Source organism: Podarcis vaucheri (genome assembly GCF_965113315.1).
Source record: "Podarcis vaucheri genome assembly, chromosome: 13".
Lineage (NCBI taxonomy): Eukaryota > Metazoa > Chordata > Lepidosauria > Squamata > Lacertidae > Podarcis > Podarcis vaucheri.
Window position 1 is genome coordinate 30,819,121 of NC_138751.1, and position 25,021 is coordinate 30,844,141.

The window sequence follows — 25,021 nt, forward strand, 5'->3', positions numbered from 1 at the left end:
TTGTGATCAGGTCCTGTTTGCAGGTCGCCCACAGTGGCCACTGGGAGAATATTGGACTAGATGGCCATTGGCCTGATCCAGCAGGCTCTTATGTTTTTATGCTCAGCTCCTGCTCATGGAAAACCTGCACTGTCTTTTAGGAAGAGACTACAGCAGTCTGCTCTCTTTACGCTTGGTAAAAGGTAAAGGTAAAGGGACCCCTGACCATTAGGTCTAGTTGCGGACGACTCTGGGGTTGCGACACTCATCTTGCTTTATTGGCCGAGGGAGCCGGTGTACAGCTTCCGGGTCATGTGGCCAGCATGACTAAGCCGCTTTTGGCGAACCAGAGCAGCGCACAGAAACGCCGTTTACCTTCCTGCCGGAGCGGTACCTATTTATCTACTTGCACTTTGACGTGCTTTCAAACTGCTAGGTTGGCAGAAGCAGGGACCAAGCAACGGGAGCTCACCCCGTTGTGGGGATTCAAACGGCCAACCTTCTGATCAGAAGGCAAGTCCTAGGCTCTGTGGTTTAACCCACAGCTTGTTACATACTATTTTATATTATATGAATGCTATATTTGAATTATTCTCTCTCTCTCTCTTTCTCTTGGGTGTGTGTGAGAAACAACCTTAGTAAACAGACATTGGCTCCATTCCAGGCAGAGTATGAATTGACTTGCTAAGCAATCTTGCTAAAGATATTTACTAAGAAACAAATCCCACTGTGTTCAGTTGGGCTTTCTCCCTAGCAAATGTGTTTAGCCAACTTGGTGGCCCCCATATACACTTGGACTCAAGCTCCTATCAGTGGCAGTCAGTATGGCTCACAGTCAGGGATGATGGGAGTTGTCATTCAACAACACCTAGAGGGCCACAGGTCTCCCAGCGTCACATAATGTTTAGAGGAGGGTTTCCCAAACCAGAGTCTCCAACTGTTTTCAAACTACAATTCCCATCATCCCTGACCACTGATCTTGCTATCTAGGGATGATGGGAGATGTAGTCCAAAAGCAGCTGGAGACCCAAGTTTGAGAAACATTGGGTTAGAGTGTTGAACTATGGCATGGGTGCCAGGGACACAAAACCCATGGGGTGAACTTGGACCAATCACTGCCTCTGGGCCTAATCTAACTCACAAGGATGTTTTGAGGATAATGTGAAGAGAGTGAGAGATCCATGTGTGCCACCTTGAGCTCCTTGGATGAAAGGTAAGATGTAAACACAACAAATAATATAGAAATAGAAAGGACAAGGGGAACATCACCAGGGTTGAAAATATTCTAGTCAAAGTCAGATATTACTTGCAACAGTAAGAAAGTTTATTGCATTGCGGCAGTAAACAGAATGTAGTTCTCAGTATTTCTAAAAGCATACACCTCCGTAAAGTTTTAAGAAAGCATATTGAGTGGTATTTTCCCCCTCTCTAGAGCCCATATTTGCAAGAAGCTACTAAGCTACAATTGACTCTGGTTCCAGGAGGTTTTCTTCTACTTGGGCATTCCCTTGCTCGCCTGAGTTGAAGGGCTCCCTGCTCTGCTTTTCATGCTGTTCACTTCGTTGCTCTTTCTTCAACTGATTTCACTTGAGAGGAGACCACTTTGCCATCCACCACTTCTTCAACGATGGTCTTCACCACCCTTGTTTTGAGGGGCTCTGATAAAGGAATGAAATGATGATAGAGTTAACCATTGATAATATCGCTAAATAGGTTCACATGGCCTATTTTCCCAACACGTGGGAAACTACTGGAGTTGAGCTGGAGGAGAAGCACCGAGTATTGATTTATTAATTCATTTGCTCTTTCATTCAAGATGTTTATATCTTGCCTTTCCTCCAGTCTGGAACTCTTGGCAGCTAACAACCAATACATAAGCAACCATACAAAACAACACATCATTTAAACTACAAAGTTGTAACAGCAACAATTCAGCAGTGAGTAATAGCAGCGAAACCACTCCTAAAATTGCTTTACCCCATTATGCAAACACCTGGCCATTAGTATAGAATAGCAACATCCATCGAAACGTCATCCTTTACCTCTTCCTGCCCAGACACATATTGTTTCAAGCAAACAACGGAGGTTTCAATGTGCACTGCTTGCTACATCCCACAGCAATTTAACTAATCGGTAATGCTTTGTGACTGCAGGCCAACAGAAACCTGGCAAGTTTCTCCAGACTTGGGTCAGCTTTTAGTCACTTTTTCTGCCAGCCAGTTACATCTTACAATGCCATCCAGACAGTGACTGCAGAAAGATCCCTTGTGGGGACAGGACAATAGTCATGTTGAATATGCCACTGAATGAATAAATATGCCATGGTCCTGGCAACATATGTTGGCCACAGGATCTGAAGAAGGTGGACCAGGGGAATGTTTTTGTTGAGACTAAGGTTTGGTACTCACACTTTTTACTGCTGGGAACATTAGGGCAGGGCAATCGTTCCCCCCAGACTTTCTTTCTCACGAATGGATACATTTACTTATTGCATTTATATCCCCACCTTGTTCTCCAAGGAGCTCAAGGTATCTTACATCGTTCTTCCCCCCCTCTTTGTTATTTAATCCCCACAGCAACCTTGCGAGAGACAGTGACCAGTCCAAGACAATCCAGTGAGCTTCATGTTCTAGTGGGGATTTGAAACCTGGTCAGACACTCTGACCACTAAACACACTGGCTCTCTATTTGGGAATTCTATGCACAGCACAAGTATTATTCTGTTCTTCTTCTGTTGACTCTTTATTTGGATTCAGGCACATGATTTTCTGTAAACTCAACAGAATGCAGATTACCAAAGGAATACAATCTAACTGAACGTTCCCTCCCAATGTTTGCTTTTCTCTTCTTCTTTTTTTAATTTCAGGCTTATTCTGCAACGGTGTGCATTTTATCAAACTGAGCTTACTGGTTTTTATTATTATTAAATTCTTTTTCTTTCTTTTTAAATGTGGTGAGTGATAATTAGTTTTCTGCCCACAGGGAGCTGAAGGCCTTTGAAATCCATTCCCACTTCTCTGGTAGCATGTTAATTCTGAACACACTCCTTGAGTTGAAGCTGATGAAGTGAAAGGGACTCATGGCAGTATGGATAAAGGCTAGTGCAAATACTCTTAAGTCAACGTTGTTCAATTTGATGCCTTGGGGGGGGGGGAGGCTAGGGATGTCTGTCACTTGTCTACTGCCTCTGCTACTTGTGGTTGTTTGCTACAGTTCTCAGAAATGTTGAAGGATTACTCAGCTTGGGGGTGGCAGTGGTGCAAAACCAGGGGGGTTTGCGGTGCAAAAGGGTTTGAGACTATTGCAAAATTCGGGCACTGCTTTGCAGTGAATCGAACAATGTTGGGTTTGGGGGGGGTGCCTATGGCCCCTGCTTTGAGCATCTTGGGGTGGTGGTGGTGGTACAAAAAAAGTGCAAAATTTTTGGCTCCAGTTTGGAGTGAACCAGACAATGTTGGGTTTTTAGATGTTAACGGCGAGCCCCAGTTTGATGTATCAACTTACCCAGCTTGGGAGGTGGTACAAAATGTGGGGTTCATGGTGCAAAACAGTACAAAACGAGTATGAAACTTTGGCCTCAGTTGGGAGGGGACCCCAAATTTCAGGGTTCGTATTTAAGAAGCCTTGAACGGCAGTGGAAGAGCCAAATAGCCAACAGCTCAGGGCAAGGGACTCTAGTCTAGAACATGGAAGCTGCCTTATATTGAGTCAGACCACTGGAATAGCTAGTTCAATATTGTCTACACTCGCCTGCAGCAGAGCTCCAGGGTTTTAGGTGTGTGTGTGTGTGTGTGTGTGTGTGTGTGTGGAGATATTTCAGTCCTACCTAAAGAGAGTCTTAGGTTCCCTCTGGTTCCACCTTAAAGCTTGTCCCCGCCCCCCATTATGGAAAGAAGGGCACAATTTTCAGATTGATACATTGTCCTTTTAAATACAAAACAATATTACTCTGAAATAATAAATTGTAATTACCTCTGATTTGAACTTTTGGTTCGTAAGTGCGGAAACTGTCAAAAAGGAACAAAACGATAACTTGTTAATATTCTTATGAAACTGGCAGATTTTCAAAAAATATTTTTAGGAAGTGGTTGTGGAAGCAGTAATGATTTCAGTACAGTTGCATGGTGTGTCATTCACATTCCTGGAGGATTCTTTCTTGCTGGCACCCACACAGTATTTAAAATGAACCAAAGGATGACCTTTAGCAGGTCAGAATCTTTTATGGTCTCCCCCCCCAATTAAAACTAGAATACTTTGCATCTGTGATCTGTCATTTGCCGATGTGATATGTAGAGAACCAGAGAGATGATTTTGTGTTCAGGTGAGAATGTTGACTTTTTAATGCGGTCTTTTGCGAATTTTATTTTGGAATATTTGGGTTTAAGGGACTAGGAGCAAGCTTCCGAGTCTCTTATACCTCTTCCCCGACCACACAAAAACCAGAAAAAGAAGCAACTGATGCTTAAAGTTTGCTTCCACCTTTTCAAACACGTTGGCTTAAAATAAAAAAGTGTGAGGAAGGGACCCTTTGAACCCAACATCATGCAACTCCCAGCTTGATTCCCCTTTACTTTCAGATCATTCCCGTACCTCTCGCCATCAAGCAGGCGCCTGTATGTTTCAATTTCCATTTCCAGTCGGGTCTTGATACCCAGCAGTTGTTGGTACTCTGAATTTTGCATCTCTGTCTCAGACCTGATCTGCTGCAGCTGCTCCTCGATGCTGCTCACTTGGTGCTGCAGCTGTGAGAGCTGAGTGCTGTAGTTGACTTCGGTTTCATGCAAGGTGCCTTCCAGAGAAGCTTTCTGTCGGTGGGAGAAATAAAGGAAGGCAGGGCTTGCTTACATGCTAATGAAGGTGAAAATTTTCATTCGCTCAGCATCCAGTGTAAAGTTCAGCTCCCCCAAAACTGAGGTATATCTATTTTGTTTGTCCCTGGAAATTGCTGTACACATGGTTTTTTGTTTTGTTTTGTTTTGTTTTGCTTTTGGGCATTTTATCAACCTAGTATCAAACATAAACACAATCTGTATGATTCCCATTTGAAATGCAATGGCCAGACTTGAATTATGGACAGCAAACAGGGTAGGAGACTCCAGTTTCCCCTAGTAATTCTAAGCTACTCACCATGCTGTTCTAGGTATGTTTACTCAGAAGTACATCTCACTGTGAGCAATGAGGCTTACTCCCCTGTGAGGGTGCATAGGATTGCAACCTAAGTTAGTTAGCTACGCTCCAATGGTTAGAGCAATGTTTCCTAAACTTGGGCCTCTAGCTATTTTTTGGGGGTACAACTCCCATCCTCCTTACCTTGCAGGACCAGTGGTCAGGGACAGTGGGAATTGTAGTCCAAAAACAGCTGGCGATTCAAGTTTGGGAAACACTGGGTTATAGCATGGGTGGCCATCATGGTGACCTCTATATGTTGGGATTCTAACGCCCATCCGCCCCAGCCAACATAGCCAATGGTCAGAGATGATGAGGGTTGTAGTCCTGTCCAGCAACATCTGGCAAGTGCCACATTGGCTACCCTTGGACTTCCTAGAAACTACAGACAGGTGTGGGGCTATAGAAGAGAAATCAGTATTTCTGATCCTGATGCAGTGCGTTGGATACTGGCAGCCAAGCATCCTGGGAGAAGCACCCTGCTGTTCTCTGAGCTTCTAGGATTCTGGGGCCTGCATTGATTTTGTTTTGTTTTTTTTTTTTATAAAATTTTTATTAGTTTTACAAAAGTTTTTATAACAAACAAACATAAAAGAAAAACAAACAAACAAACAAATATAATTTCAAAATATCCTTTCATAGACTTCTTTCCTCGGACTTCCCCATACCTCCCCTTTCTGCATCCTCATGTCCAAATTTTATAGCAACTTATAAATGTTCTTTCCCATCCTAATTCATCATAGTCCTTTCTTAATCTGATCTTATATTACTGCAACCCTTTCTCTCTGTAAAATCTCGACATTCTAAGCTTCATCAAGTTTATAATAGTTCTTAAGATAAATCTTAAATTTCTTCCAATCTTCTTCCGCAGTCTCCTTTCCCTGGTCACGAATTCTGCTTGTCATTTCCGCCAATGTCATATAGTCAATCACTTTCATCTGCCATTCTTCCAAAGTGGGTAAATCTTGTGTCTTCCAATACTTTGCGATCAGTATTCTTGCTGCTGTTGTTGCATACATGAAAAAGGTTCTATCCTTTTTTGGCACCAATTGGCCGACAATGCCCAAGAGAAAGGCCTCTGGTTTCTTAAGGAAGGTATATTTAAATACCTTTTTCATTTCATTATATATCATCTCCCAGAAAGCCTTAATCTTCGGGCATGTCCACCAAAGATGATAAAAAGTACCTTCAGTTTCCTTACATTTCCAACATTTATTATCAGGCAGATGGTAAATTTTTGCTAGCTTAACTGGGGTCATGTACCACCTATAGACCATTTTCATAACATTTTCCTTTAAAGCACTACATGCCGTAAATTTAATACCAGTGTTCCACAACCTTTCCCAGTCAGCAGACATAATATTATGACCAATATCCTGTGCCCACTTAATCATAACTGATTTAACTGTTTCATCTTGTGTATTCCATTTCAACAGCAAGTTATACATTCTTGACAAATTTTTAGTATTGGGTTCTAACAATTCTGTCTCCAGTTTTGATTTTTCCACCTGGAAGCCAATTTTCCTGTCTTGTTTGAAAACCTCCATTATTTGATAATAGTGGAGCCAATCTTGTACTTTGGGTTTTAGTTTTTCATGGCTCTTTAATTTCAGTTTCTCTCCATCCTGTTCTAAGATCTCACAATACTTTGGCCATCCGTCCTCCATATTAACTTTCTTGTGGGCCTTAGCCTCTAAGGGTGACAGCCATCTAGGGGTTTTGTTTTCCAACAGATCTTTATATCTCATCCAAACATTAAACAACGCTTTCCTTACAATATGATTTTTAAATGCACTATGCACTTTGATTTTGTCATACCATAGATATGCATGCCAGCCAAATGCATTATTGAAACCTTCTAAGTCCAAGATATCTGTATTCTCGAGGAGCATCCACTCTTTCAGCCAGCAGAATGCTGCTGCTTCATAGTACAATTTTAAGTCCGGCAGGGCAAATCCCCCTCTTTCTTTTGCATCTGTTAATATTTTATATTTTATTCTGGGCTTTTTGCCCTGCCAGACAAATTTCGCAATGTCTTTCTGCCACCTCTTGAAACAGTCCATCTTGTCAATAATCTGCAAAGTTTGAAATAAAAATAACATTCTAGGCAATACATTCATCTTAATCACTGCAATTCGGCCTAACATTGACAATCTCAAATTTGACCAAATTTCTAGATCTTTTTTAATTTCTAACCAGCATTTTTCATAATTGTCCTTATACAGATTCAAGTTTTTAGATGTTAAATTAACCCCTAGATATTTCACCTTCTTAACCACCGTCAAACCTGTCTCTTCTTGAAACTTATTCTTTTCCATATCTGTTAGATTTTTCCCTAAGACTTTAGTTTTTTGTTTATTCAATTTAAATCCGGCTACCTGCCCAAATTGTTGGATTATTTCCAACACTCTTTTTGTACTAGTGTTTGGCTCCTGCAAAGTCAATACAAGGTCATCTGCGAACGCTCTTAACTTATAGTGTTTAGTTCCGACCTGTACACCTTTAACTTGCTGGTCATCTCTAATCATGTTCAGCAACACCTCCAGGACCGAAATAAAAAGCAATGGGGAAATTGGGCACCCCTGTCGTGTTCCTTTTTCTATCTTAAGTTCCTCAGTTATTACATTGTTTACAATCAACTTAGCTTTTTGTTCAGAATATATTGCACCCATACCATTCTCAAATCCTTGTCCTACCCCCATCCCATGAAGATTCTTTTTCATAAAACTCCACGAAATATTGTCAAAGGCTTTCTCCGCATCCACAAATATCAAAACTGCTTTAGTATTTATATTCACCTCTAACTTTTCCAAAATGTCTATTATGTTCCTAACATTGTCTGAGAGGTGTCTTTTTGGGAGAAAGCCTGCTTGGTCTCTGTGAATCTTCTCCATCAGTACTCTTTTAAATCTTTTTGCTAAAATGTCTGCAAAAATTTTGTAATCCACATTCAATAACGAAATTGGGCGGTAGTTCTTCAGTTGAGTCTTTTCAGTCTCTGTCTTTGGTATGAGTGAGATATATGCTTCTTTCCACGATTCGGGTGCTTTTTTCCCCTCTAAGATCTCGTTACAAACTTCCTTTAACGGTTGTATTAGCCATTCCTTTAAAGATTTGTAGTATCTGGAAGTCAGTCCGTCTGGCCCTGGAGATTTGCCCAGTTGCATATCCTGGATGGCACCCTCTATCTCTTGTTCTGTTATTCTCTGGTTTAGCTCCACCTTGCTATGATGAGAGATTTTTTGTAATCCATATTTATTAAGGAATTTATCTATGTCCTCTTCATTTTGTAATCCTTGGGAATAGAGTTTTTTAAAATAACTCACAAAGCAATTTCTTATCTCGTTGGGTTTAGATATATTTTTTCCATCCACTTCTAGACTTGTGACTGTATTTAATTTCTGTCTTTTCTTAAGTTGCCATGCCAGAAGTTTACCACATTTGTCTGCCGACTCAAATGTCTTTTGTTTCATTTGCTTTATTTTCCATTCTATCTCTTGGTTCATCAATTCCATATATTGTGTTTGATACAACTTAATCTCCCTCAAAATCTCCTGGGACTTTGGTTTTGTTCTTAATTTTTTCTCTCCTTCTTTTATCTTTTCCAAGATTTTTTCCTTTTTCTCATTCTGTTTTCTCTTCTTTATTGAATTTTGTTGAATCAAAAATCCTCGCATCACAGCTTTACTTGCGTCCCAGATCACTCTTTTTTCCACATCGCCCTTTAGATTGATTTCAAAATAGTCCTTTAGAGTTTTTTGGGCCTTCATGTGGATCTCTCTATCTCGAAATAGGGTGTCATTCATTCTCCATCTAAACTGACCAGTTGTTGTAAATTTCATTTCCATCTTCACGGCGTTATGGTCGGAACAGGTTTTTGGGCAGATTTCTACCTTCTTAATCTTCGGAGCCATTCCACTAGTAACCCAGATTTGGTCGATTCTGGTCCAGGTCATCTTTGCATGGGAGAAAAAGGTTCCCTCTCTTTCAAGAGGGTTCCTTGTTCTCCAAATGTCTATTAAGTCCATATTTTCAGTCATTTCGAAGAAAGTCTTCGGGAGTCTCCCTTCTTTAGTAAGAGTCAGTCTTTGTGTCTTGTCCATGTTTGTAGAAACTACACCATTCATATCTCCCATAATTATCATATTGTATTCCAAATAATCCGTCAAAGTTTCATGAAGTTTTTTGAAAAATTCTGCTTTACCTTCATTTGGCGCATAGATCCCAATTATCAAAAATTTTTCTCCTTGTACCTGAATCTCCACCGCTAAATATCTTCCTTGTTCATCTTTAAACATCATTTTTGGAGCCCACTTCTCTTTTACATAAATCACAACTCCTCTTTTTTTAACTTTGTCCGACGAGATAAATTCTTGTCCCAATTTTTTATTCATAAGCAGTCTCCTGTGTGCTCTGGTTATATGGGTTTCCTGTAAGCAAATCAAGTCCAGTTGTTCTCTGTTCAAAATATGGAATATTTGTCGTCTCTTCAAAGGGCTGTTCATCCCATTACAATTCCAACTAAGGAATTGCAGGGCCATCTTGTTATTTTTCTGGTATTCCTCCAACAGCTCCCAGTTGTTGTTCCTCCTCTGTTGGTGGTGGAAGGTTCTGTCCAAACGAAAGGTTCAGGATGTCTATTGCACTCCTTTGCTCAGCAATTGGGTCTACAGTTCCTTTCTGTAAGTCTTCCTGATTTCTTTGCAGGAACCTGTCTTTATCCTGTATCGTCTTTATTTTCACCTTCTTCCCTCTATAGTCAAAAGACAGTCCCTGTGGAAATTCCCACCTGAAGAGAATGGTGTTCTTCTTCAATAGGTAGACCAAATCCTTATAAGAAGCTCTCAAGTCCAAAATATGTTTAGGAATGTCTTTAAAGATCTGTATCGGTGAGTTCCCAATTTGTAAGGCCTTTTCAAAGTGCAGTCTTAGAATTTTGTCTCTTTCCTCCTTCGATCTCAAGGTAATCAGACAGTCTCTCGGCGCCTTTCTGTTCTGTCTTCTGCCCAGTCTAAATGCTGTTATGATTTTAAATTCGTCTTCCTCTAGGTCTTCCCAGGAGTCAGCAAACTCTTTCGTTAAAAAGTCCGTAAGATTGTCTCCTTCGTCCTCTGGAATTGATCGTAATTTCAAATTCCTTTCTTTTCTTTGTAGTTCCCACAATGCCAGAGTTGCGTCGTGGTCATAGACCTTCCTGGCAATCGGTTCTAATTTTTCCTGGGTCTCTCCAGCAATAGTTCTGGCTTCCTCCGCAATTTGTCGTGTGGCAGAATTTTCTTGCGTAAGCCTGTTTATAGATTCTGTATTCAGGTCAAGTCTTGTTGTTAAATCTGTCAATTTCTGTGAATTCTCTGTCAGTTTCTTGGTATTTTCTGCCGTCTGCTTTGTTAGATTCTCCAGAGACTGGTTTATCTTAAGAAGGGCTTGCGACACTGCATCCATGGAGACTGCTGTACCTTTTTCTTGTCCTGTTGTCACTGTAGGAGTTATGCCTGAGATCGAGCCTCTTTTCTTGTGTTGCTGTAGCTGTTGTTGATATTGCCTTGTCTTGGCTCTCGTGCTTATCTCGTCTGCTGGGCCACTCATATCCCAAGGTCGTTTCCCACGAGAGCCTTCTCCTAAAGGAAAATTCCACTGTCCCAAAGCGTAGCAACTTTTAATTTACCCTCTAGAGGGAGCAAATCAAAATGTCCGCAAACAAAGGCAAGGAGTATTTGAAAAGCAAATTTATCGGGAGGTTTCTATATGTATATTGCAACACTTTCCCATTAAATAAAGTTCCAGCCTTCCCTGCTATATTGTATCCACAAAGTCCCAAAACTTTGTATCAAATAAGCAGTGAGACTTCCACTTTGTTACTTTCACAAGAGTCTAAAGTCCGTTCAGTGTTCCTTTGTTCTAATAGCAGTTTGTGCCAGGTTGAAGGCTGCAGAGAATTCCCTTTCCTTTAAATTGGTCATGCAGCTTAAAAAGTCACTTATTCCTCCCCTCTGCCCTGCAAGCTAGAGGGGATAGTCAAAGTCCAAATGTCGGATTCAAGCAGTTAAAAGCAATATCCCATACGGATGCAGCTCAGTAACTTTCGTTGCTTTAGTTGTCATGCAGTCGGGGGAAGGCAGACTTCCTTAATTTTCGCCTTTCCCGTTTTCAGCCTAATTTCAGGTAGTTTTGGCACGAATAGAGGTTCAATCTTACTCACGGGTCTTTTTTGTCCAGATTATTCAGGAAGGGAATCGGCGCTCTCCACTAATGGCGACGCGGCTTCACCCTGCGGGCTGGGTAGCGATTCTCAGCACCGCGCTCCCCGTTGTCGTTCCGGAGCCTTTAAAAAGGCTCTTTCTACGGTAAAGGGGGGCGCTTCAGGTGCCCACCGAATCTCCTTGTTCACAGGCTCCGTTCCTGTGATTTTAGGGGTCCCCCGCTTGCCGTAGCGGGTCAGACCCGAACTCGCAGAGCCGTCCTCTCTCCGGAGCTCGGAGAGGGAGCAGCCATTAGCGCTGGCGCCGAACCGGAAGTCTGGGGCCTGCATTGATTTTGCTTCGAGGTTTCTACTCTCTATGATTGCAGCCTATAACTCCTCCTTAAACTATGAATCTGGAAGCAGTTTTTTTTTAAAATGACATTTATCTCAAAAGCCAAGCCCTCCAAAGAGAACTCAGTCTTCTTTCAATACCCTGCAGTCCAAGGAAGGAGATGCAAAACACATACCTTAGCCAGAAGGGATTGTAGCTCTATCTCCAACGCCTGGAATGAGCGTTTCAGCTCAATTAACTCGTTCCTGGCGGAGTTTGCTGCGCCGGCGTCATCGTAGATCTGTTGCTGCAGTGGTTGGCTCTGTGGGAGAAAAATCAATAAGATGTAACTTGGCACAAAATATTTTCCTCTTGTACAGAGGGCAGTCTTCTATTTGAAGGGCTGTCCAGTTCAAGCCCAGTTAAATGATAAAAAAATAGGAAGGGAGTTCATCAGGGGGCTTTGAAGTTGCCCATCAACAGTTAGCACTTGGTGAGTGGGCCATAGCTGTCAACCTTTCCCCTTTTTTAAGGGAAATTCGCTTATTCCGAATAGGATTCCTCGCAAGAAAAGTGAAAAGTTGACAGCAATGGAGTGGGCATGCAGATCACCTGGTCATAGCCTTTACCGCTATGGTGTGATGCATTGTTGCATTTGTGTTTACATTATAGGTATCATTTCTAAATTTACATATAAATTAGCCTATGCTGTTTGACATCAAATATGGGTCTTCTTTTTGCCCATTGTGAGGGAGGCAATGCACAACTAGTCACAACTGTGCTTCTGGCATGTAGGAATTTGATACAGATTCATTCTGTCCAGTATTACTGGTAAGGGGGGGGGGAGGAGGAAGGATATGTTAATTCTGGTTCTCTCCTTTTTTCATTTTCCAATCTCCATATTTCTGCAGCAATTTGCTATTAAAAAAAAATCCTCATGAAAATTCATCGGCATTTAATGTGTATTTCTTTGCATGAACAGGTTTTTGCATACATTGTTGAGTAATGTACATGTTTTTGCAAACATTCCGCTAACAGAACACATTTTTATATGTGAGGGTCATCTTGTGCACATTCTTCCCCGCCCTCCCCTATGCATTTGTTGCAAATATTGCTTGATGCAATGCATCAAATAGAATTTGCTTTCAAGATGAAGCTGATTGACTGTATGGGACTGGCAGAAATGACTAGCAGAATCCGTGACCAGGGAGAAGAGTCGGCGGAAGAAGATTGGAAAAAATTTAAGGACTATTTACAAAAGTATTGTAAAATTAAGTAATGTTGAATGATGTTGGATTGAAATTAAGTGGTTTCAAGCTGTAATTATGATAAAATGGTTTTCTTTTTGTAAGCAAGAATTTAAAGTTATAACAATCTAAGATGTTGGAGAGAAAATAAGGTGTTTCTTTTTTCTTTTTTCTTTTTTTTAAGCTGTAATGCTTTGAGATAAGGATTTGCTGTATAAATAATTTGAACTGGATATACAAGAAGGGGAGGTGTGAGGAGGTCGGGGAAATAAGTTATGAGAAAATAAGTTGTGGAATTTAATGTTATTATGTTTGCTTTTTTCTTTTTGTTTTGTAAAAAATTGGAAACTCTAATAAATATTTTTTTAAAAAACAAACAAATAGAATTTGCTTTCAGCAGCCGCCCGCCCATCTTACCATTTTGTGAAACTGTTCTTCCGCCTCTCTGCGATTTTGATCTGCGAGGTCTTCATATTGCGCCCTCATTTCATTCAGCAGCTTAGTCAAGTCTATTCCTGGAGCCGCGTTCATTTCCACTGTGACGTCACCCGTAGAGCTGCTTCTCAGCAAGTTAATTTCCTGGGGAAGAATATTAGAAGCAGGTTAACTTGAGATGACGAAGCAGTGTAAAGTCAGTAAACAGTGATTCATCAACTTCTTATCTAGAAGGACGTCATCCACAGTAAAATTCATACAAAATGTTCCAAGCATTGTCTTTCTCTTCTTATGGTACCTCTGAGTATCATGTGTGTGGGGGGGTCCCATATCCTCTGAAGTCAGTGTGTAAACGTGTCTTTATTACACAGGAAATGACCACAACAGCATAGGTTTTATATAGAATTTTTCGTTAAGTGCTCAAAAGGCTTCCTGGATTGAAAGTCTCAGCTGTACCAAGCATAATAGCCTTTTATATTTTTGCAATAGACGGCAGCCCTTGTTAGGCAGATGGTCTAAGAAACCCCTTCTCAACCTCATGCTCTTCAGATATTTTGGACTACAACTCCTACCATCCCCAACCATTGCCCATTCTCACCATTGACCAATGGGGTTGATGGATATTGTAGTCCAAAACATCTGCACTGAAGCATTATCTGGTGAAGAGAGTATTCAGAGAAGGACTAGGCAGGTCCTTCAGCCGAGCCAGTGCTCAATCCAATGACCTGATTTCAGTTTACTTGGGCTCTGTCCAGGTACTATGAATAATTGTGAAACCATCTCTCTGAGCATATGCACAAGGTATCGGGCCATTCCCCTGTAACCATGTAACTTGTACACCACCATCCTAAGTAGAGACAACGAAACAGCCACCTTAAGCTTTTCATGACAGCCAGTGCCATCATCTTCAGAAGTTGGTAAACCATTATCCTTAATTTTATTTTTCTTGGATTTGTTCCCAGGATAAATACCACAGAGAAAATGATCTGCATCTCATTTACCGAAACTAGCCTTAGGGCCTGGGAAGCTCTGAAGGAAGATCCATTCTCCCTGCCTGGCCCCGGAGCACCCACTAGGCATAAAGGAATCTAAGCAAGGGAAGGGTGTTCCCAAAGAACGGAGGGTTAATTGCAGGAGCGCCCGTCTCCATTCTAGTCTAAATATGCCAGCTTTACCTTACACAGTGAAGGCGTAAAACGATGCTCTGCCTATAGATTTTTTTGGGGGGAGCCCCAGTCTAAGCTAGGGGGCCCACAGAGCCCTGTGTATCATAACTTTGTGTAGTAACATTGGACCACACAGGCACAGCGATGAGTAGACATTAGGAGAGAGCACACACTAATCATTAAAGCAATTTATGGCACAATTTGAACTTAATTTAGATAGTCATCTCCTGGTAGTTCAGATGGAGTCTTTGATAAGGGCGTGATTTCTCGTTTGTGCTCAAGAGCAATGGTGTGATGTAACAAATGCGGTCAGAGACTGACGGTGAGTGATGGAATTTATTCATTCTTTCTGCAAGGTGGTGTAACAGGATTTCATATCCGTATGGCATGATATGAACTAACCCAACCAATAAACACGGATGAAAAATCAGGACTCTGTGCTAGTCCCTGCTCACTTTCCCAACAATTTCTGTGGAATTATTTCACAAGTCTTACCTCCTCGCCTTTACAATTACACTTCCGTCTTCCTGAAAGCTTTGGAAAGCCCACACCAGGTACTGTAAGAAGGGTTGTCTAAGCTGGTTTTAATACTTCTTCTTCTTCTTCTTCTTCTTCTTCTTCTTCTTATTATTATTATTATTATTATTATCATTATTATTATTATTATTATTGTTATTATTATTATTATCATGCTGTTCTTCTTCTATTGACTTCATGCAAGAAGTTGAAATATTTGTGATGTTCCTCATTCTTGGATTTAGGTGGACTATTATAATTGAATTAATTCTGTGGGGTCGGTTAGGCAGAGGTTGACTTGCCCAGGAGGTACTCTAGTAAGCTTTGGGGCTAAGTGAAGAATGAACTTGAGCTTCCTTTTGTCTAAACAAACGTTTTGATCTGCAGCACTGTGCTAGGCACTTGTCCTGCATCCCAAAGACTCACACAGTCCTGCCTTTGGACTGGATTAGGGTGAAAGACTCCTGAAAAGGGGTGATGGTGGTGAAACGAAACTTGGTTACCTCTTCGTGGTTCTTCTTAAGGTATGCTAGTTCCTCTGTGAGGCTTTCAAGCTGTGATTCCAGGTCGGACCTGTTCATGGTCAAGTCATCAAGCACTCTGCGCAGACCATTGATGTCTCCTTCAACACTCTGGCGAAGGAAGAGCTCGTTCTCAAACCTGAAAGGGGCAAGTGAGCATACAAAGCTATGAGATATATCGGGAGATGGCTCAGATTAGCCGCTTGTAAAGACAGCAAACAAAACAGCAAGATCGGGATTGAAGGCGCTTGAAACATTGGGTTATGTAGCTTACACAAACACAATGAATGCAGCACAAAGTCTGATCCTTAGCCCCATAGCCCCAAAGTCCATTACAGTGAGCTTATCAGTTCTTCAATTTTCAATGGCCAGAGTGAGAAGCTTAACTCAAGGAAGCAGAGGTGCCAACTTCCTGGGGTCCTAAGCACCCACAAAATTCCCCATGAAGAGGCCGGGCACCCACAAATTTTGGTGCCAGGGCCATGCATGCTGCATGACACCCACGGCCTCGGGTACCCACGGTCGCGGGGCGAAGCTGGCACTCCTGCAAGAAAGTACACAGAAGGAGGGTTTTGCATCCTCTGAAGTCACCCCAAAATCCTTTATGGGAGCTTCCGAACAATGTGGGATGGGGCATGGAAGGCTGCTGGGAGCTGGAGGGGATTAGATAGATGCCCTGGTGAGATCCCTTTGGTCTCTAAGATAATTACAGCAGATATTTACTAAGAGCCAGCAGATGAGTTGTTAGATCTGCACCTGGGAGACAGGGCTTCAAAACCCAGCTCGTCCCAGCACTGTTTTATTTCACTGGATCGAGACAAAAGCAAACAAACATTTGGGTTGGTAAAAGGTGGACTTGATATCATGTGTATCACTATAGTCTTACTGTCTCTAGCAGAAGAAGTAGCATTATGTATCTCTACTCATTTTTCTACATAGCTGATAATTACCAAATTCGCCCAGTTTTAACAGCTGCCCATCACAGACCATAGCATTAGAGGTGGGATTTTGATTTCCAATTTGCATTACATTATTGGTGAATTAAGTAGACCCCAATGACCCAATGCTACTGAAACGAGTGGGGTGAAAAACTTAAGAACCAACATTTTGCTTTTTTAAAAAAAAGCAGAAAAGTTTTGCATTTAGCTTACTTCAGTCTGAAGTCATCAGCAGCCAGCCTGGCATTGTCAATCTGTAAGACTACATTGGCATTGTCAATGGTCACATTGACGATCTGGAACGAAATATTAAAAGAATAAAACAAGGTTATTTTGTGTGGGGAAAATGCCCACTTCGAAATTAACAGCTAATGCATTTCGTACACAATCAGGGTTGATTTGTAGAGTAGTGTGAATAAAAACTGACTTAAAAAATAAATAAATCTCCGCAATGTTTTGAATATTAAGAATAAGAATAGACAATGTTAGCTTTTACAACAATTATTCAGCTAAAGCACTTGAATTTCATCTGAATTTCTCCTGTTACATGAACTTGAATATCAAAAAAACCCCAAAGAAACCAAGACTAATTTGGCTTCAATTCCAGTCCTTCTGTTGAATTAATATGTGGACAAGACCTTCATCGCTAACAGAAATAAGTACCAGTAATTCAGAATCTTATTGTTCTGAAGAAATGTCATTAATTAGAGTTTTAAAGGATTGGGCACCCCATCTTGCTTAAGCAGATTGAGGCTTGTAACTGAGGATTGTAGCCGTGTGCTTCACTTGTAAAAAATGTCCCTGAGTTCATTTTCTGGTATCTCCAGGTAAGGCTGGGAAAAACTCCACTCTAAAGCCCCAGAGAGCCATAGCTACTGGCTTGCCTGGACCAACGAAATGACTGGGCATAAGGCAGCTTTCTATGCCTATGCCAGTTTCATCCCATTATAATTTTGCATTTGGGTTCCTAGTGCTGAGAAAGAAAGAAAAACCCTCCATGTTGAACTTTCCCCCCCGATTACACTGCATACATTTATGAGTGATAAAACAAGTAAAGCAATTTTTTAAAATTTGTCATCTTGATCTGCTTGCTTTAGTATACAGTCACATATATGCACATTATCTCGTTTTGTACATAATTGGCTCCTCCAATGCCACTTTAACAAGCTGTGCAGAATTGCAGGGGAGATGTCCAATAGCAAATCCCTCACACAGATTCCATTCGTTTAGGTGTGACTTAGGGGATGCTTCTACCCAGCGTTGGTTTCCTCACCTGGTTGCGCAGATCCTCAATGATCTGGTGATATTTGCTGTAATCGCGGGTCACTCCAGGAGCCCCGGGCCCATTCTTCTCATACCAGTGGCGGATCTTCAGCTCGAGCTCGGCATTCGCCTCCTCCAGAGAGCGCACCTTTTCCAGGTAGTTTGCCAGGCGGCTGTTGAGGTTCTGCATGGTCTCCTTCTCAGCCCCAGCCAGGAAGACGCTGTCGGCCCCTCCATAGCCACCGCCCAAGGACACCGCCGAGCTGGAGCGGTAGCTGGCTCCGTAGCCACCGCCTCCCACAGAGGCGCTACCAAAGCCAGCCCCGCCGCCAAAGCCAGCCCCGCCACCAAAGCCAGACCCCCCGCCGAAGCCAACTCCGCTTGCAAAGCCAGGTCCACCAAACCCACCGCATGCAGGCCCTCCATAGCCACTGCCTAGAGCAACCATGGACCCCCCGCCAAAACCATACAGACTGCCTCCTCCAACGCTGCCCATTTTGGCACCTCCGTCCCCACTGACAAAGGAAGAAATTCTCCTCGAGGAGGTTGATATCCGAGTAGACATGCTAGCTGAGGGATGCCAAAAAGCAGCGAGAAAAAGGCGAAGGAGAGTCAGGAAAGACAGACAGACAGGCAGTGTGCTAACGGGGCGGTTTCCTCTGCCTTTTATATATAGGGTTGTGAGGGTGTTGCTTTTGTAATGCCTCCTACCTGTGGCATTTATTTTTTTCTTGTCAACTCAGCGGATCTCAGTTTCAACAGCTTTTCATCCCTGCCTCCCCCCTCCTAATTCAACACGGTGTCCATTTGCAGTTTGGTGCCTCAAGGGCGTTTGTTATGCTGGGGGGTGGAGTAGGGTGGAACAAAGTTAAAAATTCATTACGATATTGTAATTGCGGATGAGTAATTATTCTCTCCTTCATCTCCTAGACCCCTAGGCATAACGCTCTGTGTTCCCAGAGCGAATCTCTAGGTGACAGGCGCTTGTTTGTATGTCTTGTCATTCACTTAACAGCACTTCTGCCGGACCTCAGAGTTTGCCTTACAGCCACATTTTTTCTCTTTGTGTGGAGGGAATATCTGCTCTAATGGGATCATGTTCTCTTTTGCTTCGTTCAACCTTTTGCTTTGTTCACGCTTACCAGTAGCAACCCCCTGCTGCCAAAGGAATATGGACATGGAAGGCTTCTCATTGTAAAGACTCTTCCACACTTCTGGACTTCTTATAAAGCCTCTCCAAACATCTCTGAGGCGCAAAATATCCTGAACTGAGGGACACAGTGGGCTACATCCAAGTAACTTCTACTCAGAGTAGACCTTTTGAAATGAACAGACCCAAGCTAGTCATGGCCAACAACTTTCAGCAAATCTGCTCTGAGTAAAAGTTTAACACAACCCAATGTGGAGCATCACCCATTATCATTAAAAATGGCAAATGAATGCCCACTTGCTGTTTCTTATGGGGAGTTTCTGCAAGATGGGGGGCTTCTGTGGCAGAGCTGGGAGTTACAAAATGGTGTTTCACCCACAGCACAGAAAGAGCTGTTTCGCTTCCTTTCTGCATACCTCTAAAAAGTTATGTGACATAGAAGGTGGAGGAGAGTCATTTTTCAGCTGGAATGTATGTTCTCTCTGCTCAGTGTAGGTATGATGTTTGAAGTGCAGATATGAAAAGTGGGTAAACAGATGTTTGCATCCTGTGCAAAAATGCTCCAAGAGGCATGCCTATGGCCCTCATGGAAAATAATTGACTACACATTAAAATTGTGGTTTTCGTGAAAAGTGCAGCTCTGAGAAATAAGTTCTGTTAACTTCAGTGGGACTTATTCCCAAGTAAAAATTTACAGTCTTAAGTTTAGTTTTCCATATTTTCACATCGGTTTGTGTGTGTGCATTTTTTTTAAAAAATGCACCAGCTTTTTAGTGCAAAATTCTCATAATATCCATGTTTTTATGTGACTTTCCATAGTATAACATTTATGGAAAATAATTTCCTTCAATATAATGCATTTTTGTATGTTCTTTTCACAAACATGTGCATTTTTATGCACACTATTGCCTCATTTGCATTTTAATACACGTTACTTGGTTAGAGAACTGCATTGCAAAATTCAGAGAAATGTGAATTTCGATAAGATGACTGCAGTTTGGTTCATGTATTTTTTCAGAAAGTGCATGTTTGGTGGGTTCGCCTTAAAATTCAAACGGAAACTACATTTTCTCTCCATCCCTACAGCACAGTCTTATGCATCTTTCCTTGGATTCAAGTCTCAATGAGTTCATTGGGACTTACTCCCAAGTATATGCACACAGAATTGAAGTCCCCCCCCCACCCCAGATTTGCTCTTGGGGCACATGTTCCATGGGGAGTTAGGGATGACGCTCCTTTGGAACTGGAATATTCTGAAGGCACCCAAGAGCTGTTCACTCCCTAAAAACGATAGGAAAGCTGCAAGCGCCTGATGTTGGTTTCATTGTTTTGTGAGTGCCTCAATGGACATGGGAGTCCATGGTGAATATTTGGAGCAACACAAGGGCAAAACATCGAAGACTAAGCAAACCAGATTAAGGAAGTCCTTTTCAGTGGAGAGAAAGTAGCTGGCAGCAGCTATTGCACTAGATCAGTGGTTCTCAAGCTGTAGGTCCCCAGATGTTGTTGGATTACAACTCCCACCATCCCTGAGCTCTGGCCTTGCTAGCTAGGGGTGATGGGAGTTGTAGTCCAACAACATCTGGGGACCCACAGCTTGAGAAAGGCTGCACTAGATGAACTTTTCTAACTTTACAATTCCATGATTCTATGTTGCTCTTACACTAATGCTCCTCCCTCCACTGTGGGAGATGGCATGCCACGGAATGTTACCTGCTGGGAATCAGAAGGACGGAGAGTAATGTTGCAATTGGGTTCTCCTTGTGGGTTTCATACATGGATCTGGCTCCCCATGGTGAGGACAGGATGCTGAAGTAGACAAGCCTATTGCCTGAGCCAGCTCGGCATTTCTTATGTCCTTACGAACTGCAAACCTTACCATACATTAAGTTAAATTAGATTTACCGCTTGAAGATGCGGCACAGCAAGTGAGCTGGCAGCATCAGAAGGACGGCATAAATTCAGATTAATTACTCGTAATGATTCCACATGGAATAACTGGGCAGTGCGTTCTTTTTAGACCTCAACGTTTTCTTTACATACCCCACTTGTTTCAGGGAAGTATAGGAGAGCCACACATTTGTGTGAAAGAGAGTTATGGACTCTTCTTCACTGGAGGTCTTTAAGCAGATGCTGGATGGACATCTGTCATGGATGCTTCACTTGGGATTCCTGCATTGCAGGGGGCTGGACTAGATGGGACTTGGGGTCCCTTTCAATTCTACACTTCTATGATTCTCCTCACAGCAGATTGCCCACTTGGAACTTAACTAGGTGAGATCAAGAGCAAAATCCTCAATGGAGTCGAATTCCCAGTTGCTACAGAATCAAAATAGCTGATGCTCAGGGAAGTGATTGTTTTACTTTTCCGTTTTACTTTCCGCTTGATAGTTGCCCTGGACCCCTTCCTAAGTGGGAAAGTGAGTTTAAAAAATGCTCCCAAAAATTGCCCCTGATGTGGCAGTGAGCATTTTTTAAACTCACTTTTTAAACTCACAAGGATCTGCAGGAACATTGTGTACATTATGTACACTTCCCACAGCTTGGATGCCAGGCCATAACAGCCTTTCTTAATTTATTTGTATTAAAGTGTGACTGAGTTTGATCACACTGGATATTTAAACCCAAGGATTATCAATAGCTTAAATAACAAAACACAGTGGAGTTTCTTTTTCTACAATGGCAGCGCCCATTCTTTAGTAGCAGGAGTAGCGGAGAAATACCTTGCTGTTTTGAATTTACAAATGGATTTCTCAATGTGTCTGCTTTGTCGCTTGTTGCCTACTTCAGAAAGCTTGTCCCCCTCATTTTCCCCTAGCATTTTCTCCTTCACATGTCATTAAATTTAAGCACAAGCCGATCATGTGCCTGCTTCTATGTGTTCCTAACACTAGCTGTGAAAGAAAACCTCTTAGAAATTAATACAGCGGTACCTTGGTACTCAAACAGCTTGGCTCCTGAACAAATTGGCTTCTGAACGCTGCAAACCCAGAAGTGAGTGTTCCGGTTTGTGAACATTTTTCGGAAGCCGAACATCTGACACAGCTTCTGCTTGAGTGCAGGAAGCCTTGGTTTTCGAACCGTTTTGGGAGTCAAATGGATTAAGTTTGAGAACCAAGGTACCACTGTATTTTAAGCAGTGTGGTGAAGATATAGGCTTCTACAATAGAGTTATGCCCAGTGTTGTGGTATAATTTTAGACTCTGGAGTTAACAGGTTTTGTGAGCCGCTGTGCTGGGTGTGTGTTTTACAGATGATAATGCCTATTGCTTCAATCACTTGACAATGTAGTAAGATAGTCTTGCTGTGTTTGGCTGCTCTTTCTGCTGTGTGGTGCCCTAAACTTTGTCACTAAGCACCCTCAAAATCCTGCACTGATGGCACCACTAGTTATATCAATATCCCATGTAGCTCAGAATTCTCAGAGCAACGCTTCAGCTCAGGCCTGAGAATCATTTGCCCTGCCAGATGTTACTGAACTACAACTCCCATCAGCTGCAGCAAGCACGGCCAATGGTCAAGGACGATGGGAGTTGTAGTTCACCATCACAGAACTGAAGAGTTGGAAGTGACCCCGAGGGTCATCTAACCCAACCCTCTGCAATGTAGGAATTTCAACACACTGTGCCCCATCCAGCTTGAAACCATACCAGACCCTGCTTTGCTTTGCAAATATGCTAGCAGTTTTACAAAGGATCCCCACACCTGCTTTAGCTGGAGCTCTTGTGGGATTGTTATACAGAGTAGGTAGGGATGGAGGAGAAATTCAGATTGGTTCACACTTTATTTTTGTAATTTTCACTTCCTGAAAAATATTTATGCATGAACTGAAACACAGCTACCTTTCAAAATTCACACTTCTCTGAATTTTGACATGCAGTTCTCCAACTCAGAAATGTGTATATTGGGGAAACCATGCAACATAATACATATATTAGTGAAATTAATGTACAAAAGTGCATTCAGGAAATTTGCTTAAAGAAAGATGCATGTGTTTGGTAAACTTGCGTACAAAAATGCATATTTTAGAAGCAATGTACACCACAATGCTGGCACATTTTCATGAAGACTTTTGTTTTGTTTTTTAAAAAAATGCAAACTGATGTAGAAATATGGAAGAACTGGATTTAAGACTGGAAGAACGAGGAACAAAAAGAAATTGATATTGACAGATTTGTTCATCTGTAATACTTTTGCTGGGAAAACAACACAGAGAAGAAAGAGTTTGCACCCTCTCCCTCATACCACATGCCTGATCTGGGTTATTATTGTTATTTTGGGGGGTTTGGACACAGCTTATTTTTGTGTAGGAAAAAGAGGAGACAGTTGTAAGCATGCCCTTTTAAGCATGCACTTAACAGAACTCTTCACTGCATCCTGCTGGTGTTTCGAGTCTACTCATAGTCCGTCTTGCCAAAGTGAATGCTGTCATTCCACCCTGATTAGTTTCTCCGCCCCCATCAAAGGTGGTTACTGACTTGATTGCAAAGTTGTACGATAAGAGCCATGTTCTGACTCAACTGCAGTTGTTATTATAATCAGGTCTCTCCCCCCCACTAGAGATTAAACCGGCCGCTCGGCATCTCGCCAGCGCCGAACTCTTTAATGTGGTTGCCTGTACTGTGAGAAAAAGCCTAGAGCGAAGGAGGGAGAGGATTTTAGCAACAGCATCTCCACCGGTTCACTAGGGAGCAGTATTGGCGCATTAAAGCCAATCCTTTCCTGAAACTGCGAACATTTCCTTGGGTTCTGTGGACTGACAGATTTGTGCTTATTATAATTTGGCACAGAGATCATTTGAATTAGGCTATCACAACAAATTATGCAAAGCCAGCATTTGCTTATTTTTCAGAAACTTGTTCCGGTTTTTTTTTCTTTTTGTGGGGCAAGGGGTTTCCGATAGGTTGCTCTTTCTTGCTTCCTGTTGGGAACATACAAGACCATTCTTGTATTTTGGAAATTAGTTCAACTTGCAGATGGATTTTTGTGTCCTTCTTTCCAATTCACACCAACCCCACTGCTTTTGTTCTTGAGACAGGTATGAGATTTTTTTTAAAAAAAAAACCACTGAAGTTTTACTGAACTCTTCTCACAAAAAAGCAAACAACGAAATTGCCTTAGTAACACCAAAAATAGGGCAGACAATGATTCAGCACAGAAAATTCATTAGCATCCTGAAATTGCAGGTCTGGCTGAAACTATTGAGTCCAACCAAAAGGAAAGATGAGACTTTCAGAGGCTGGAGCATCTAATCTTTATTATGAGCATTAAACAATAAATTGAAACCACATCTCAGAGAACTTGCCTTTTGCTTCTTCCTCCCCTTGCTTCCTGGCAGTTTTGAGTCCACTTCTTACTAAGAGGCAGGCCTTTTTGCATACCAAGCATTGAAAGAGAGGTCACAAGACCCTTCATTTGATGTACAATTTCTAATCTAGCCACCAGGAGCAGCTCCAGCATCAGACCTCTGTGGACCAGAGTCTTATTCACCCCTTTCCTAAAGATAGCAAGCAGAGATGGGATGTAGTGTTCTGCAGATCCACAGTCTCCCCAGAAATGGCCGTGGGACACCCTGGCCCTTCCCCACTTGGAGCGCCACTGGTGGTGGATCAGCACTAGCTGCCAAGCTTTCCATGGTTGCCTTGGGGGGCTCTGACCCTGGGCCTTGTCCTCTGTATGCAGACCTCTCTTTCTGCCTGTCGAGAAGGAAACTTGCAGGATCCAACTCTCCCTCAGACATCTTTTCTGAGAACTTTGGCTTGTTATAATTAACAGAAGATGTTAACTATGATAACAGCCTTTTGCTCCTGTTCTGGATCAGGGCCAATAAACACTAATTAACTGTATCCCTTTGACAGGCACATGTTGGTTCACATCATCACAATTATTTCATTTGAAGAATAGAATTGTAGTGTTGGAAGGGGTCCCAAGGGTCATCTTGCCCAACCTTTTAGGAGAAGGAGAGCAAGTGGTGGTTTTGCTCTCTGTTGTTTTCTCATGCCTTAAAAACATGTCCCAGGAAGCCCTTCACCAGACCCTTTTGGGATTGTGTAAAAATATCTTTCTGACACTTTCCCTTTTGCCTTTCTTTTACTCTATTCCAAACTTAAAAATGGAAAGCGTAATGC

At 42.1% G+C, this 25,021-nt stretch overlaps 1 protein-coding gene across 1 annotated transcript in view; it reads right to left on the bottom strand.

Moving 5' to 3' along the window:
• Window positions 1–1,281: 1,281 nt before the first annotated feature.
• Window positions 1,282–25,021, bottom strand: part of LOC309516613 (uncharacterized protein) — a 34,958-nt gene continuing 11,218 nt past the window's right edge. The window contains exons 9-16 of the mRNA XM_082195373.1: window positions 17,754–18,482; window positions 16,694–16,776; window positions 15,525–15,681; window positions 13,322–13,483; window positions 11,854–11,979; window positions 4,570–4,784; window positions 3,952–3,986; window positions 1,282–1,637 (exon numbers count right to left, since the gene is read on the bottom strand). Of these exons, the coding sequence (XP_082051499.1) occupies window positions 1,534–1,637; window positions 3,952–3,986; window positions 4,570–4,784; window positions 11,854–11,979; window positions 13,322–13,483; window positions 15,525–15,681; window positions 16,694–16,776; window positions 17,754–18,482 (1,611 nt within the window). The 3' untranslated portion in view covers window positions 1,282–1,533. The remainder of the gene's footprint in view (window positions 1,638–3,951; window positions 3,987–4,569; window positions 4,785–11,853; window positions 11,980–13,321; window positions 13,484–15,524; window positions 15,682–16,693; window positions 16,777–17,753; window positions 18,483–25,021) is intronic.